This window comes from Lytechinus pictus, chromosome 15 (assembly GCF_037042905.1).
Source record: "Lytechinus pictus isolate F3 Inbred chromosome 15, Lp3.0, whole genome shotgun sequence".
NCBI lineage: Eukaryota > Metazoa > Echinodermata > Echinoidea > Temnopleuroida > Toxopneustidae > Lytechinus > Lytechinus pictus.
In genome coordinates, this window is record NC_087259.1 from 25689011 (window position 1) to 25708556 (window position 19546).

Genomic DNA, 19546 nt, shown 5'->3' on the forward strand with positions numbered 1-19546 from the left:
AATGGGCACAATGGTATGCATAACAGGTGTCATAGATGAACACGCTATAGGGCGTGGCAATGGAAAGTGTATGTGTAAATCATTCTAGCTTGTGACAGCACCAAGACAAATTTATCATATTGTTATATAAATTTGCTTTATGCATTTTAGTTTGGGCCTGGGGTTTTTCAGAGTTTTTTAGCTCATTGAGTTTTATCTATGTTTTTTCATCCTGGGCGTACACATTCATTCGTATAAGATGAGCGAATGTGATTGACCAATCATTTGTTTTTGAGGATAAATATGTATGAGCATTTGTATCAATGATTTGATGTTATTTGTATATGTTCTCGTTTGTGTTTCATGACAACTTGGCAAGTAAAATGGTCGACTCTAGTCGTCCCACAAGGGGGGTTTTGCAAAAGTCTCTCACAGTTTTTCCAGAGTTTTTTGCTCATCGAGTTTTACCTCTGTTTTTTTCAACTGGTCTGACTTGTCGCATAATATAGGATAAGAGGTCGGTTCATTTGTCACTGTTACTCTACAATACACGATGTATGTTATGTCATTATAGATTCCTAATATCTATCAAGAACGGTGTTCTGCAAGTTCGATATTTGTTTTATCATGTACAATAAAAACGGTCGGTCGGCTCCTAGTCGTCCCACAAGCTATCCCTCAATATATATTGTATATTGTGTATTTTGTTTTGGTTGGTTGGGAGGGATGGAAGTATAATGTAGGAGTGTAGAGAAATTGCGTTTTTTGTTTCGGATGTTTGTAAGATGTTGATTTAATAGAGAAGACCATGTCACTCACTCACGATGGATAGCGCTATCAATAAGCCAGTTCGTAGTTCCACTCTGCTCTGCGCATGATCAGAAGATTCTGCCCATGATCAGAGGAAGGTCATTGGTACTAAAGTGACATGGTGGTTTAAAATTTAATGAGATAAGCACCAACTTTGATGTCTTGATTATTCATATATTTTTTTTGCATTGTGTGTTTCATTTTATATCCACAAAAAACAACAATGCGTCCACCGTGGACGCAAATGCGTCCACGAACGACTGGTATTTCACTTTGCCATGGACATTGCCAAGGACATTGTACAACATGCTATAAAATGCATTCAAAGGAGAAATGTAACAATAGAGTGTTCATAGAGTGTTAATCCATTGGTGTGCTATTCTTCATTTTCTTCAGACTGCTATGTAAGGCATGCTTACGTAATATCTGGCTTTGAAATCTGCCTATCATAATGAAAGAAATGAAAGGTCATTTGACCAAAAGTGTCCATGCATGAAGTAACTACGAACTGGTCTATTGAGTCTAGTGAGTCAGTCCTATATTAGAGGCCTTTGGGAAAGAGAGTTTCCATACATCAACGTCCAATCTGGACTAGGCTAAGCCTAGTCTAGGCTTGCATATTTACCAAACATTGCTCCAAAAATTCCTCCTACACCCATGAAGACCATGGTTACTGACCATATCTGAACCGCGAACTCCGGAGCAAAGAGCTGATGTGCAACTGAATGACATAGCGAATCTATAGCCGCTAAAACGATGAACCCTTGAACTGAAAGAAATAAATGTGGTCATAAATAGCATTACGAAAACTGAGAATTTTTATAATCATGCTGCCTTAATTTGGCGCAAATCAAAATTAGATCACTGCAAAAAATACCTACTTATTATCCAAGCGTGAAGACATAACATATACATGTAAATATGGTATCAGATTATTTCCAGCCTTAATGAAGTGTTCATGACACCCCCCTTAAATTGGGGATAAGATCATAAGTGTGGTGTCAAGATTTTTTTACTCACACGGTATATATAATATATTTAAAAATTCAGCTATTATTATTATGATTATTATTATAAAAGAGAAGCTACAACTTCTTTCAAAGTATTCCTTCACCAGTTATGTTTTGACCACCAGTGTTTAAAGCACTCCGAAAATTTCTTACACAATCCTCCCCCTTTTCTCTCTATGCGCACTACCAAAGTTATGCATGTTACAGGAAAAAAAAGACATATTGTATGATACCTTTCGGTTATCTTATTAATCGTCTGTAAAAATCACCTTCCATCAAAACCTCTACAGAGATGAACTTACCAGTAGCATGAACGAAGAGATAAGGTTCTGTCACTGTGATCAGTGACAATATTAGCATGAGCAAGGACTGCACACTGTTAGCTATCATTAAGATTATGATCTTTGGTATGGGGAAACGATCCGCTATGAGACCTACGAAGATCTTGCCAAAGAACTCGGAGAGGCCCATAAAAGCCACCACAAGACTAGCTGTCTTCTTCGAGATCCCGGCGGTCACAGCCACATTAGCCTTGATTGGATTAAAGAACAGAATATGGATAAAATCATGATATTGCGTTAAAGGTGTGCTCCGGGCTGAGCATATTTATATCTAAATAAATAGAGTAAAAATCACAGAGTAAACTGCTGAAATTTCATCAAAATCGGATTAAAAACAACGAAGTTATTGAATTTTAAAGTTTAGCAATATTTTGTGAAAACACTTACATGCACGCCGTCATTAATATTCATTAGGTGGGCTGATGATGTCACATTCCTTACAAAAGAACAAATGGGGGATATGACATCATCAGCCCACCTAATGAATATTCGTGAAGACATGCCAAGAACTGTTTCACCGGAATAATGCAAATCTTTAAAATTGAACAACTTCGATATTTGTTTTCCGATTTTGATCAAATTTTCAGCCTTTTGCTCTGTGAGTTTTACTCTATGGCATTTAAATTAATTTACCAATGACTAGTACCTATACGTGTAGTTCTAATGACCGATTGTGGTTCTGAGATTAAGATGGTTTATCAAATAACAATGACCCACATGGCCACATCACTATCAAGTAGCTTTGCCGGGCATTAGAATATAAATCACATTTTGTTCAAGGTACTGGGAACGATTTATCAAACAGAATGTGCTGGTTTCCATTTGACAAGCAAAAAAAAAAAGAAGATAAGGTAATCACAAAATGATGAGGGTTATGTTACATGTCAGGTCTTTAGCATACCTACTAGATTTCCAATCCAGGGGGTGCTGCCTTTGGCGAATAAAACACGCAGCACCCCTCTTGGGGGTGCGTTTTCCAGGGCCATGATTTTGTTACCTTGAAGGGATGGTCCGGGCTGAAAGTATTTATAGCTAGAATTCACTGAGCAAAATGCCGAAAATTTCATCAAAATCGGATAACAAATAAGAAAGTTATTGACTTTTAAAGTTTAGCAATATTTTGTGAAAACAGTCGTCATGAATATTCATTAGGTGGGCTGATGATGTCACATCCCCACTTATTCTTTTGTATTTTATTATATGAAACTAGGTTTATTCAATTTTTTTCCTCCAAGAACTAGAAAAATTGGATTGACAACTGATTTAGTGCATTAGATATTTATTGCTGCAACTTATTTCATTACAAGGGAGACATATTATTCACACAAGTATGAAATAATGAAAAACTTATGATTTTATATAATAACATAAGAAAACTGAAAGTGGAGATGTGACATCATCAGCCCACCTAATGAATATTCATGACGACTGTTTTCACAAAATATTGCTAAACTTTAAACTTCAATAACTTTATTATTTGTTATCCGATTTTGATGAAATTTTCGGCATTTTGTTCAGTGAATTCTACTCTATGTATTAAGATATCAATATTTTTAGCCCGGACCATCTCTTTAACAAGAGTGTCGCTTTAGGGCGAGAAAAGTGAAAGGTGGTGACTTGACCTTTGACCCTTTGACCTAAAAATCAATAGGCTTCGTGGGATCCATGCTAGTATCATACATACCAATACGAGCCTAGGCTAAGTTAAACTTAAGTTATCGCATTTACAAGGACTTCAGAAGGGAAAGATAAAAACACGTCACTGTAAATTGACCTTTGACCATTTTTTGACCTCAAAATCAATAGGCTTCCTGAGATCCATGCCAGTATCATACCAAATTATATGAACCTAGGTTAATTAAGTTAAACTATAAGGTTATCGCGTTTACAAGGACTTCAGAAGGGAAAGATGAGAACACTTCACGGTGACTTTGGCCATTGACCACAAAATCAATAGACTTCCTGGGATCCATGCTAGTATCATACGTCTAGGACGGGCGTATATCTACACGCACTCGGCTATGCCTCGGGCATGTATCTGTTCATGTAAGATCTGTTTCAAGGTTTCCCGTGGGATCCCGTGCTTACGACTGACCTCTGTAACGTGCATTTGTAATTATGGTCATTTACATGAATATATGTTGCCTTCGAATCTATCATTGATTTCTTTTTAATTACTTAATATAATGTAACAGTAACACCCCACGGACACACTCATTAGTCAGTAATGAATTATCTAATATTACTTGATCTATAATTATATTTATTTTAACCTGAATATGATTTGCTTTCGTTTTGCCAGTTTATTTCATTATGCATTCTTCCTGTCTATTCATGCAATATTTGTTTTAATGCGATTTATTCACTTACACTCAGAACTCCTTTATGTAATTCATTTTGTTGTAATGAAAATCTGTGTAATTTGATCTACCATTATAATGAATATATTTGTGTAAACTTTTTTTTTGTAATTCATGTATTGAATGCTTATAATTTTTTTTTAATATATCTACTTTTTGTATAATATCTTTGTATGTTCTTATACTGTAAACATGTATATTTCAGCCCTGGCTGCCAATCATGTATTACCAATAAACTATTCTATTTAGATAAGGGGCAAGTTAGACATAATACTAAGGTAATTAATGAGAATTTACCGTGCTGAACAAAGCAAATGATAAAGAAACACTCTCTGCCATCATCCCAAACTCTAGGAGCCAAACATCTGGCATTCGAAGCAAGGTAGTCACTCTACCCCAGTAGGTATTCACCCGGGGAACTGGGACCTCTTTAGACTGATCATCTTTTGGCGTCATCAAGTCATACTCTTGCAAACAAGGTTCCACGCATTGAGGGTTCGCGTCGTTTAGATGGGAACACACATCGCTATCACGATCACTGTTTTGATTCAAGGAGACGTCAGTGCCGATATTTTTTTCATGGTAGAGACCATCTTCTATCCTTTCTGGAACAAGCGATTTGAACTGTTGATCATCCTTGAGATTATTTCTAAAACTATTCCCGTCCAGGCATGTTCTATGGCTACCTATGGATTCCATATTAGAGTTAAGTACAGTCACATCCTTATCATATGGTGTCGTTGAACGGCAGGCAGGTGTTGATCCACTTATTCTCTCTTCATGAAGTGTTCTTTGGAAAATCTTCCGGTCGCTCGTTCCCGCGTCTTGGTCTTGATCGGACGCGTCCTTACGAATCGCCGGAGGTTTCTCGTCCAACTCTTCAACCTCGAGCTTTTCTGCCATTTTTTGGAGGGGCACAGGTTTGAATGTAAGGATGGCCGGGATGAGAAATAGAAGAAGGACACCAGATATCACCCTAAACATGATTCGCCAACCAAACCGGTCAGATAGCATGTACACGAGTGGGGTCATGATGAGAGCACCTAAAAGAAAGAAAACAGCATTTAACTTACGGGAAAATTCCTTCTCAGACCAACCTAATATCTTACTTCTTTGTGATAGATATTGAAAAATGCACACCTCTTCTTTATCACAACGTCGATATACACTCCCAAAATGACTTGGATATTCTTACACCAGCTTTACTCCCGCCGTTTTTTCTTACAACACGTTGCAAGCAAAAAACGGATGAATTACGCCTGCAGCACAGTTTGCATGTGTAGGCCTATAAATCTTTAAGGTACGCTACGGCTGGGATTCGAATACGTAGTGTATGAATTAATAAACGGAATTAAATTCAATATTTCTCATCTTCTACTATTATGATTATCATAATATCGATAGTGTCATTAGGCAATTTATAAAACAGATGAAAAGCTGTCTTATCGGTTTGAATATAGCGCGTGTTATACTGGGGGCAATTCCATAAAATAACGTTTTTGTACGTCCGACCACCATTTTTCTCAAGTTTTACTTCACTTCATGAACTGCCCAAGTCATGGTCATTTGAGAGCATTACAGACTGTCAAAAGAACAAGAAATCAGAGACAGAAAATTTCATGAAGGTCCCACATAAAGGGGGTCGGACGTACATATTATGGACTTGCCCTGGGTATTTAATTAACGTTTAATTGATAACAAATTAACGTTTCTGATAATTTACCATTGACGTTATTAAAAACAATAATGTACAAGTTCCCCTAAAAGGCCCTATATCAAAATGGTGTAACTCTTAACGTTGAAGGTTTTTTTAGCAAAAACTTGGTTGAATTATTCCTACACCTAGGTATTGAGAAACATTCGTGTAAAAGTGCAATTGATCCGTAATAATGAGCCAAAAAATGAAGAGGCACAACGTGGCATTAAGGAAAATTTTCTAAAAACGTCATGAGCGAATCGAGCAAGCCAATAATCGTTTTAAAATGGAAATCTTAATTTTATGATAGTATTTGACATGAAATCATGATTAACGTATTTCAATATTTTATTTCCTAGTTTACCCCCCCCCCCCTTGGTCGTAGGTGGTCAAGTGCCCATGACCCCTAGCTATACGAATGTCAGGCATGAGTGGACACAGTACATTACATACAAAATTGGCATATTTTAAGTCACAGGAGCGACCCCTCCTCCCACTAACATTATGGATAAATTTCATCTATTAACATAAAAGTTATTCAATAACCTTACGAACACTTTGACAAATCATTGTGCTGAAATCATTATACTGATATGCCACTAGAAAGCTAGAGGGAAGACTTACCTTTTTGTGCATTGTTTGTATACATTTTGTTTACTTGAAAAAGGATCTATACCTTTGATATGACGCGTATATTATCATTAATTTTCTATGATAATGACAAAAAGAAAGATAAGGGTGATGTTGATAACATTGGTTCCCACCTCCACTAACCTAAATTAGCACCGGAAGATGCGATAGCAACTGCTAGTGATGAGTTCCGTCTCCCAATGAAGTAGCCCTGAGTAATATTAATACTGCCCGTCTGAAGAATGCTCGCACCGAATCCATACAGGACACTGTGTGAGAAGTACATCAGGGGAAGACCTGGAGCAAATGACGTCACAATACAACCGCCAACGCAAAATATCAATCCAACCATGGAAGCCGGCCTGTAGCCAAATTTGACGGATAGAGGAACGGTTGCGAGGCTCCACACAGAGCCCATTCCGTAAGCAAGCGTTCCGATGTAACCTGCAATGATTATAAATAACTTTATTATTCACTTATCAAACAACACCATCAGTGGCGTAACTACGGAGCATGGGGGGCACGTGCCCCCCCCCCCTCATCGTCTGGCCAAAAAAAAAAAAAAAAAAATAAAGGGAGAAAGAAAGAGAAACGTAGAGGGGAAATAAAAAAATATGTTATGTTAATATATTTATTTATTATATCATATTTACATCAGATATAATTTTCATACTTAATGAAACATAATTTGCTTAGGGCCTATGTGTTCATCACACTTGTTGCTCACATTGTCTGTTTCATGAGAAAAATAATCCTGTTCAATGGGATTAAATAGTACCAAAACATCTCGTTTTAAAGTCAATATACACCAAATATATTTCATCGCACTTTGAGCTTTATTATTTTATGTAGATGTAAGTCTTAAAAAATCAGCACGCGCTAGGCTCTCGCATTAGATGGCTAAGGTGAGATATACTCTTCATGAATTCCTGAAAAATAGTCCTTAAAATGTCCCTGTTTGGGGTCAATATATACAAAAATTTCAGCTCGCGCTCAGCGCTTGCATTGTTTGTTTAGTGAGACTGGTACGTAGTATCATGATTACAAAGTTTGCTTATATCATGTCCCTTTTTTAGGTCTGAACATCAAAAATTTTCAACTCGTGCTTAGCGCTCGCGTTATTCGATTGGTGAGATACACATCAATTTAATGGCACGGTCCTTAAAATTTCTCTATTAGGTCAATACACTATTGAGCGCGCTTCGCGCGTCCACTATGTGACTCAAAATTTGTGCTGACGCCCCCCATGCCGTGACCAACGGTACGCTACTGGACAAGATAGTGCATTTTAAAATAGCTTGACTCAAAATACACCAATCGAAAATTACTATAGGCACTCGACAAAATTTAAAAAATTTCTAATCTGGATTTAATCATGATTTAATGCTCTCAAATCAGCACATCGAGAGAGTGAAGACATGATTTGAATACCTTGGTGCAGTGGCGTTACTACGGGGGGCACGTGCCCCCCCCCCCCCCATCGACTGGCAAATATAAAACAGGAAAAGGGAGAAAAGAGGGAGAAAGAAAGAGATACTGTACGTAGTGGGGCAAGAAGAAAAAATTATATTATATCATGTTATATTGTATAATATATTTTATATCATATATTAAATTACATAATATATATTTTTTCATAACTTTATGAATAATAATTTGCTTAGGGTCTATACGGTGTTCGTCACTTATGCTGCTCGCATCGTATGTTTAAATGAGATAAATAATCATGTTCAAGGGCATTTTAAAAATGGTATTAAAACATCCCGTTTTCAAGTCGATATACACCAATTGTATTTTATTATTTTATATAGTGACATATATGCTTCTGTTTCATGACTACTTGAAGTGGTTGCCCCCTTTCAGGTCTGAATATAAAACATTTTCATTCCGTGCTTAGGTTAGTTAGGTTAGCATTAGTAGTTTGGAGAGATGTAGACCTGCTCTTCATGAATTCCAAAAAAGTCCTTAAATGTCACTTTTTTCCTGGTCTGAATATCAATTTTTTTGCGAGCTTCGCGCTCGCATCATTTGGTTAGCGAAATACGTATGGTCTTAATGAATTCCTACAAACAAATCTTACTTAGAATGCCCCTCTTCAGGTCTGAATTATTAAAAAATTCAGCTTGCGCTTTGCGTTTGCAATATTTGATTAGCGAGATACGTATAATGTTCATGATTACAATGCTCCAAAATTTTTAGTAGACTTACCAGTTGCAGTTGCTGAGCTGTCAAATTGGCTCATCAGATCAACCATAATGATACCAAATGAATATAAGAACCCGAAAGAGAGACCGAATGTGATTGACGCAGTGACAGAGACAATCCACCCCCAATAAATCCTATTTCGAACACTCCTACAAGTCTGGAAAATGTAGTCCATCTTGGTAAATATCGTCTGCTCCGTCGTCAATGTTGGCTGAGGAGATATCACAGTAAAACCCAGTTTAACATTAACACTATTTTTATTGGAACCTTATGGTAGTTGATCAGTAGTTCAGAAGTTGTTGAATATTAACCCCCCCCCCAAAAAAAAAAAACATTTGTTTAAACAACTACTTTACAAGGTTCTCGCTCCCCAGATAGGTAATCAGATAGTCTGTATATTCATACATTATATTGGATATGATAATGGCATCGACCAATATGACCAGCACTTTCTATTCTGCAAGTACATAGTTAATGAATTAACAATGAAATGAATCAATGTATCATATACTTTAATTCATTTTTTCCACCAACACCATTGTTTATTGTTTTTTATCTGACATTCACACCAAGCTGGTCTGGACAAACAACTGTACGTAGACTACGAAGTCTGGTCCCGATATAAAAACAAGGTCATTGGGCTGGGTGAAGTATAGAAATTAGCTAGTTTTGATTTTTTTTTTCCCTTTATCATTTACGTAATTTCGACTAAACATGTAGAAAAATAAATAAAGTAAGAAATTTCATGTTAAAATAAACTTTGAACGAAGAAAATTGATGCCCGAGAAGTCGACTTTCTGCACATGGAACATAGCCTCATGTCAAGACTTATGGTATCGATTTATAATTTTGTTCTTTTTGTGGCAGCACCATAATAGGGCTATTTATTTCTGCTGCCAATTCTGAGCTGTCTCCTCGTTTCACAAATCATTTCGATTTCTTGTGTATCTCTCGCATGAAGGAAATATTAAGCTTACCAACTAAAACTTTCAAATCAATTCCCGGCTACATCAAAATAATTCTGGCACTATGGTGGTTGCAGCAGGTTTTTTTTTAATGAACCTCGCAATAATTGAATTAAATCAGTGGCGTAATGAGCAAAAAAAAAATGAGGGAGCTGTATAGCTTTTCGGGTATATTTATGAAAAAGATTTTAACATTTTAAAACAACTACGATATTGTGATAAAATGTTGACATAATATTCAAATAATGAATTTCACACTTCTTTCTTTCTTAATCGTGATTTTCATTTCTTTTGGGGGTATGGGGGGGGGGGGGGGGTAAAGCGACCCAAGGGGGGGGGGATATACCAAACTTCGAGGAAAAGGGGCCCAACTGCCCAAGGCTCTTAAACACCCTAAACACGATCCCACCTTATATAATTATCATGTGGTACTGCCCGCGCAACCGTAATCATTGAAAATATTACGCAAGTTTTGTTTTCAAGAAAAAGACATGAATAATAAAAATGATTTTTAAAATCATTATTAAATATTTGATTAACTTATTTATTCCATCATTTATCTATTTTCATTTACAATGCCAATGTTCAGGACTTAATAGGCACACCGCACAGGCCTAACGAAAGAGCTGTTTTGATTAATGAAGAGACGCAAATCATGTGAAGATTACATAGGTTTATTTCTTGACGTTTGTTTCAAGAACCTCTATTCGTATGCTTATAGTATGCAAATCAGTGGCGTACCTAGGATTTTCCACAGGGGGGGGGGGGGGCAAAACCGTCCGCCAAAAAATTTGACAAGCAAAAAAAAAAAAAAAAAGGTCTTCAAGCTCGTCAGGGGGGGGGGGGGCAAAAAAAGTTTTTTCAAGCTCGTCAGGGCCCCCCCCCCGTAGGTACGCTAGTGATGCAAATACATTTCTTTCAGGAAGGATTTCCCTGAAATTAATACAATATTAAGTCTGCATTCTATATTGGTACCTGGAATTGGTATACATTAAATTGTCATCGCCATGAGAGTCATGTACAGGCGCTGGCGCAAAAGCATATTGAAATTCCTCAGTTTTTTTTCCATTGGGCAACTTCCCGCTACCACTTATCATGCTTATGGCAGTCACACTCCGGATGAAATTTTGAGCTACTGTATATCCTTGGTTTCGCCATGGACATATCCGTTGAGAATACAAGCGTGTACGTGAAAGAGGATGTAGAAAGGGAGAGAAAGCCTGATTGATTCAATCCATATATGTGCTCGACGGTCCAACTCTTGGAGGGTGGCAATATTGATAGAGGAAAGTCATTAAACTTCTGTTTAACACTTCGTTTTGTCCAATCATGGAGCTATTAGCTCTATGGTCCAATATAATAAAACAGATACTAGTACAATGGAGCTATCATGGAGCTCTATGCTAGTACTAGTACACAAACAAACTTTCATTGACTTTATGAACCAATCAAAGTAGACACACTGGCGTGAATGTAAGCGGTGGGGTCATACCCTGGCATCTTTGTGGAGGCGGATGATATTTTTTTACAAAAAAGTCCTTTCCCATACTGCAAGGCAGTCAAGAGTGTATGATGAGATGACTTTGATCAAATCAAGCCGTTAATGAAACATTATGTTCGGACAGTAGTCCCCATATATCTTTGCAATAATTATATTCAATATATAGGGTGACTGCATCATCTTTGAATATAATTTTAAAGATTTTTTTTTTTTTAATCATCGTGCTATTTCCACGTATTTATATAAGCCTATTGTGGCCTGTGATGGATTATAATCACTTCATAAGGCATCCCTAGATAATAATGAAAACGACCAATTTGACCAGCAATAACTATTCTGCAATCAAGTATATAATTTTTAAATTAGCAATTAAATGAAGCAATGTGTCATACATTATACCAAAGCCATTGTTGTTGGGTTTTTTGGGGTTTTTTTTTACTGACGTTCCCAAAGAGCGAAGTCTGGTCCAATACAAACAGAAGGTCATTAGGCTGGGTGAAGTACAGAAAATGGCTAATTATGATTATTTCCATTGCTCTTTTACACGATTTCGACAAAATATGCAAAAAATGAATAAAATATGAAATTTTATGTTAAAATAACAAGAAATTTGATGCACGACAAGTCGGCTTTTCGCACATTGAACATAGCCTCATGTCAATACACTTGGTTAAGATTCATTATTTTGTTCTTTTGGTGGCAGCACCAATAAGGCTTTTTTTTGTCTTCTATGCCGTCTTCTCGTTTATAGTATTATAAGCAAACATATTTGTTTTTATTCATTTTTATTTATATTTTTAATTACACATTTTTATCTCTCTTCTTTATCATTTACTATTGTGAATCTAAATCATTTTTAATTCTCAATTCATTTTTTTTTCAATAAACCTTAAAGGGGTACTCCAGTCTGAACAATATTTACATCTAAATGAATAGAGTATAATTCACAGAGCAAAGTGCTGAAAATTTTATCAAAATCGGATTACAAATAACGAAGTAATTGAATTTCAAAGTTTATCAATATTTTGTGAAAATAGTTATCTGCACGTTATCATGAATATTCATTAGGTGGGCTGATGATGTCACATCCCCACTCAGTGGCGTACCTAGGATTTTCCACGGGGGGGGGGGGGGTGCAGCAAAAAAAAAGGTCTTCTATCACAAATAATGGATATTGTACCAGAAAAAATAGTGACAAGCAAAAAAAAAAAAAGGTCTTCAAGCCCGTCAGGGGGAGGGCAATAAAGGGTGTTTCATGCTCGTCAGGGGGGGGGGGGGGCAGGGATACGTCCTTTGCATGGGTTGTGACTCGTCAGGGGGGGGGGGCAGACTGCCCCCCCCGTAGGTACGCTAGTGTCCCCACTGTCCTTTTTTAAAGTGTTATTACATTAAATTAGTATTGCTTCATTTTTCATACAAACATGTGAATGATGTGTCTCCCTTTTAATGAAATAAGTTGCAGCAATGCATATCTGATGCACTTAATCTGTTGTCAATCCAATTGTTTTAGTTCTTGCTAGAAAAAGAATGTATAAACCTAATTCCATAATACAAAAGAACAAGTGGGGATATGACATCATCACCTTGCTCACTGAATATTCATATAAAGACATGCCTAGAACTGTTTCACCGAAATAAGGCAAATCTTTAAAATACCAAAACTTTGTTATTCCTTGTCCGATTCGGACCCAATGTTTTGTTTGCCTGATTTTAATTTATCTCTTTAAATTATATTATTTTCAGCCCGGCTGGAGTATGTATCCCTTTAGTTGAATTGAATTGAATTGAAAAAGTGGCATAATGAGCCAATTTATTGTAAGGGCTGGATAGTATAGTATAGTATTCATTTTCCGTTAAAAAAAAAATGCAAAACGGATGGATAGCCCATTTTCAGTTTAGTCTACATGACTATACTGTTCTTCCATGGGGTCCATATACAATACAAAGTAAAAAGTAAACACATATGAAAGAAGCATAACATGTACGGTAAATCAAACAGAATAACAAAAGTGACATAATATATGTTGTTATAAGAAAAGATCATAGAATTAAATAGTTTGGCAAGAATTTACACTAAATATTTTATAAAATGAATGAATTGAATGAATTAGGCTGATATCACGTTATTGAAAAAGGTTTTCACAAGGAGCAACGAATAATAAAATGAATAATATGAATGTACAAGTGAATAAAAATGAATATGTAATGATCGTAAACTGTCATCATAATAACACAAAATTCTGGTTCACGCATACAATTTTAAGAGGACAACAATATAAGAGAGTAAAAACATTGAAAGGAATTCAGGATAAAAGTAAAGATTACATTGAGACAACATAGAAATAAATATATAAAACATGTATATACACTGATTGGATTCATATGAGAAGTAAGAAATAAAAAGTAAAAAGGATCATGGCTTTTTGGACAACATTTATGAAAAAGTTGTCAGCGTGGAAGCAAAAATTCTGACATAAGTATTATGATAAATTTTGACATATTCAGAAAATGTATTTCACCTTTCTCTCCTTTCAATTTTTTTTTTTTCTTGGTCGTGATTTTTTTAGTCAGGAGCAAGCGCCCCAAAGCCAAGTTCTCCATAATGCACGCCACTGAGTTTAAGTTGAGTCCCTCCCCCCCCCCCCCAGCCTTCGTGGAAAGGGACCAACGCTCATAAACATCAGAATGATGAATCCTCCTGATATCATAATACTGCTCGCGCATATTCATTCACTCAATTTTATTTACTTTTATTTACAATAACAATTCACGGGATTTTTAGTTGACAACAGGCCTAATAAACGAGCTGCTTTAATTTATGAGACGCCAATCGTGTGAAAATTACATGTAGATTATTTTCTTATTGACGTATGTTTCGAAAACACATATTTACTGTATGTGCTTATAATATTCAAATTTACATTTCCTTCAGGAAGAATACAATTTATAGGGAAAAGGTATACTCACAAATATCAACGTGTTCCGCTGGTCATGCATGCTAATGGTGGACAATTCGTCGCCATGATATATATCACAAGCCCGCGCGAAAGCATATTCCCTCATTTTGTTTTCCAGTGAGAAAGTTCCCGCCAACACTGACATTACGCGCGAAATTTTGAGTTATATCCCGGGGTTATATCCATGGTTTCACCGTAGAAAATACACGCATACATGTGTAAGGACGATGGAGAGAGAGAGAAAGCATGATGGATTGTTCAATGCAAATATTAATCCATATATTGTTCACATTAATGTAAGTTTGTGCCAGATGGCCCAACCATCTTGGAGGATGGCAATATCCATAGAGGAAAGTCATGAAGAACTGCTGTTTATTCATCTGTAGATCTGAACGTCTTTATTTTGTCCAATGTAGGGTCCATGGTATGACCATGGACCTATGAATCACGATCAGCATACAAATGTTCATTTCATCTTCTTCAGACCTTGTAGTTTGAGCTATTAGCTCCATGCTTGACCACTGCCAGGAGGGCTGGAAATGTGCACATGCAGAACGTGGATATATATAACATCCACATCCAAGTAGGCAATATATGCAAGCATTGCCCGCCTGCAATTACCAATAGTAATTTCATTAGAGATAATCAATACACACCTTGTGAAGAGAAATGTATTTAAAAGAAAAAATGTTAATTGATTAATGTTCAAATAATAACGCGTGAATTCATAATTTAATGCAGTCAAAATGTTTTATTTTGGCTAATTTTGCATTCTAAAAACGAAAAATTCCTCTGCGGTCGCTCCACTTTTGCAGTCAATCATGATATAATTTTCGAGTTTCTAATTCATTTTATCTCGATTTTTAAGTATACATATTTGTTTGTTTATTTATTGTAAATCTTAATCATTTCAGATTCTCATTATTTGCACGCTGCTGAGTACATAATATTGTGCACAATTTATTCTACGACCGCAATAATGTTTTTCATTATTATTAACGACTCCACATGAACTGTATGATTCTATTGACCTTTAAATAATAAAACTTTGATCATGAACCAATCAAACCACCCTTACATACACTGGCGTGGATGTGAGCGGTGTGCTCTTATCATTCTTATTCTGGCATATTTGTAGAAGCGAGTGAGTATTTTTTTTTTTTTTTAATACTTCAAAACAGTTAAGTGTATGATCAATGGCATTGATCAAATCAATGCCGTTATACGACAGGACAACAACATTTCCGACACATCTCTACAATTTTATTCATTTTATAGGGTAATTACATCATCTCTGAATACAGTTTTAAAGATTGTTCAAATTCTGTACTTTCCGCTATATTTTCCTTTTCGATTTAATCATCGTGATATTTCCAAGTTTTTTGAAGTTGTGGCCTGTGACGGCATATTATTTCCTAAGACATCCCTATGCCCGATAACCATCATCTAAATATCTCACCTCTAAAAAGTTAGTAAAACTAGTTTTCATTTCAATTTTAGTTTTATTTTATTGTTCCATGGAAATTCGTTCTGCTCATTTTATAAACATTTGTAATAAAGTACCTAATTAAATGATTCGACTTAAAAGAACATTTTTTTAAATCCTTATTTGCCAACTGTGATGTAACAACTGATTTATATTTCGTTTTCCTATTCTTATTAAGTTTTCGTTCTTCTTCCCCTTACTTTCCTCTGTAATAATAAGCACATTACTTTCAACAACTTACTAATCTTCAAGGCTCATGCACTCACTATGCTCACTTACATACCACTTGAACGACGTTTTAGACACTATTCTGTCTTTCAACTGCTAAAAATTTAATTTTCATAGCAATAGCCATCCGGAAAAAAAAATCGAGATAGGCCTTATAAAAATTATGTTTAAACACGATAAGTGAGAAATGGTAGTATTCTTGTATTCACGGAGCCCCATATGCATAGCCCTTGATGTGATAACTACTGTAAACTACTTAAAGGTATAGTGTATGATTGGTTAATCTTAGACAAGGTCAGTGAATCAATTGTAAAGATATTATTTTCATTAAATATCTATATCAATGCTCTACTTTATCACTCAAAAGAAATTGGTATAACTCTTCTGTTTTCATGATATTGAGGGGTGAAATATATATTATAATATGTCGGTTAACCTATATATTTTGTTTCCGCCCTCTCGAGTTAACAAATAAATTGATATGAGAACACCGTTCGAATCATGCATATTCATTACAACCTCATGCATATCGATGAAATACGTCATGGCGCATGCGCGGTATCAAGAAATCCCCGTATCAACAAAGTGCAGCGCTGTGTGCAGAAGTAGCTGAGTCGAGTAGAAGCAAACACCGAACGTTGCGTGCAAGCTCAATGAGCCGATGCTAGCCGGCTAGCGATTGGTCCACGTCCTGGACGATTTTTATTGATTGGGCAAACCAGGGGCAAACCTTATCGGACTGTACAGGTACCCCCGCGCGCACACATAACCAACACACACACGCCCTCCACTGATTCACTTACCCCCAGTGATTCACCTAACCCACTGATTCACTTTCCCCGAAAAAAAATGTTGTTTCGTGTGACTATTCAGGGGGTGTGTGTATGCGTGTTATGGGGATGTAGTGTGTTGTGTTTGGTAGTCGTATCGTACAAAATACCAACAGTCCAGGAGGTGGACTAGCTATAGCGATATGCTTGCGCTCTGCATGCACGTTTACTTTAGACATACTCCACTATTAGCGATAGCACACACAGGACAATTACAAGCATATTATATGGAGCTATAGCTCCATGATTGTATCGTACGTGAATAAGGATTCAGACACGTGGATTATCGGACGTGAATGACGAAGCAAAGGATTGCCCAATACTGCTTACTTTCGGTATCTTATGTCATGAATCTGAAAGTACTCCAAGACTAAAAGAGATACGAGAATCCCAGAGAAGGGCAAGGGCTGACTTTGATTAGACGGCCACCTCGCTCTTTGCGCTCGCATCAACATTGTTAGGTAGATGACAATCAGAGATATCTATGATGACAATCCTGTTCATGATTACCAAAAGTGCTTAGAATGTCAGAATTTTAGTTCAGAATATCAATCACTTTTTAAGCCCAAGTGATTGATATTCTGACCTAAAATTTTGACATTCTAAGCACATTTGGTAATCATGAACAGGATTGTCATCTAATTTTAACTAAACAATATTGAAGCGAGCGAGATGAAAAATTTTCATATGTATATATATGTATATAGACGGCCACCCCCATTCTGTCTAGGGCCGAGTATGAAGAAAGGGAAGGGCGAAGAGAAAAACGATTATTTTCAGGGCGGGATGCAAAATAGTAAAACATAAAAGGAAGATAAAAGTTGATGGGACCATGGAGGACACACAGTATTGACATGAAAGTAGGATTATTCTTCGTTGTTTAGACTGAACTTGCGAGGTCAAAAGGTGAGCTGAGAAACCTGTTGATGCGAAGTATGTAGCGTAGTCTACATCGTGTAGACCGTGACAGTGTGTGTATGCGACCATGCATCAAGTTGCAAATTTAGAATAAAGTGTTATTTGGTCAATCTTCACAAGCAGAGCAGAGGCATCATGAGCAAAAGCAAAAAAAAATTAGGGGGGGTAGACGTAAGGGGCAAGATTTCTCGGAAAACTCTTATTCTTGCAGCCACACAAGAAAGCTTGTAGCTAGATATGGAGTAATGAGAAGTTGAGTATATTCAATATTGCGCGGCGCTGTGGTCTATGGTAGAACCGCTCTAGGTATGCAGAGGGGTGAATTTCGGAGCCGACCCCGGGGGCCGACCGGCATGTTTTACAACAGAACTTTACAAGTCATGCCGTGTGAAACAGGGCAACGAAGTACGTGAAAGAAGACTAAGTAGACTTGGAGAAGCAACGTCCGAGGGGATAGTAATTTACGTCTGCTTTGAAACGTTCCAGAGAATGGGTCGCAGAGTATTTCTCCAGTATGGGGAGGGTGGGGGTATAGCCTATATGCCTAATCAAATCCATCAGTGGATGGATGGATGGATGACTGAAAGAATGAATAGATGGATGAATAGGCATATATATGAATGGATCATCCGATGAATGTATAACTCCAAGAATGGATGGACAAAGACAAATGGATACCAATGACGAATAATAGATAGGGGCGCCCCATGGGAGCTGTTGTTGAATGGGCTACCCCTTATTAAATAAACAATAAACAAATAAAAATAGATGGAAAGATGAACTTTTATTGCAACAAATGAGAGGAAGATAGGCCTCCGGGATATAGGCCTACGCATACAGTGTGTGCACGAGCAGTTCAACTGTTGAACAAAATGTGAATGACTGTGGTGCGTGGCGACGTGAGCAGGACACAAAGACATCACTCACATCTTGATTGGCATAACGTAGACTTATTTAGCAATGAAAGTGGAACCGGGAATTGGGACTCCCATTTTCCTGCTATAAATATAGGAAAAACGAATGATAACTGTTGTTTTATATAGCCGAGGAAATGTATTCTTCATTGGGATTGGGACCAAGGAGATCTCGGCGTGTCAACATTTCACAACTCATGGGGAAAATAATATAATAATCATTTTTGATGATTGAAAAAAAAATGTGCTCAGTTCACACTGTCACGATTTTTTTTGGGTGGGGTTACCTGCTGAAAAAAAATTGACAAAGCAAAAGAAAAACATAAAGGTTCTAACACGAAATGTTGGTCATTCCATACATTTCTCAAATTTGACACCTATCAGAATTCCAGGGGGTGCTGCCCATGGAAAATAATACATGCCGCATCCCCAGCTCACCCCCCCCCCCCCCGCTTCCAAGAGGCATATAATCGCGGAATAATTAATCGTATCAGAAAGTATCAGATCAGTCAAGGCGATCGTATTGATCGTAGAAAGTGTTGGAATATGGTTCAACTATTTTGGAGATCAGTTAATTATGAAAGGCCAATCATGCATGGTGTTCGTGACGGATTGCACTATTGTATGAATAAGAATATTTTGGGGCGGGAAGGTCGCCTACTTCCAAGTGGTGATGACTTTCGGGGAAAAAAATAAATTTGTGTTTGAAATTTTTG

The 19546-nt window shown here is 36.8% G+C and overlaps 1 protein-coding gene across 2 annotated transcripts in view; it reads right to left on the reverse strand.

Annotated features, from left to right (window-relative positions):
- LOC129277987 (monocarboxylate transporter 9-like) overlaps positions 1–19546 on the reverse strand; it is a 90336-nt gene that overhangs the window by 8844 nt on the left and 61946 nt on the right. For both annotated transcript variants that reach the window (XR_010295827.1, XM_054914177.2), the window contains exons 2-6: positions 9035–9242; positions 6971–7270; positions 4798–5543; positions 2102–2330; positions 1415–1558 (exon numbers count right to left, since the gene is read on the reverse strand). Coding sequence is in view for 1 of the 2 variants with exons in the window: in XM_054914177.2 (XP_054770152.2) it covers positions 1415–1558; positions 2102–2330; positions 4798–5543; positions 6971–7270; positions 9035–9242 (1627 nt within the window). In the remaining variant the exon portion in view is untranslated. The remainder of the gene's footprint in view (positions 1–1414; positions 1559–2101; positions 2331–4797; positions 5544–6970; positions 7271–9034; positions 9243–19546) is intronic.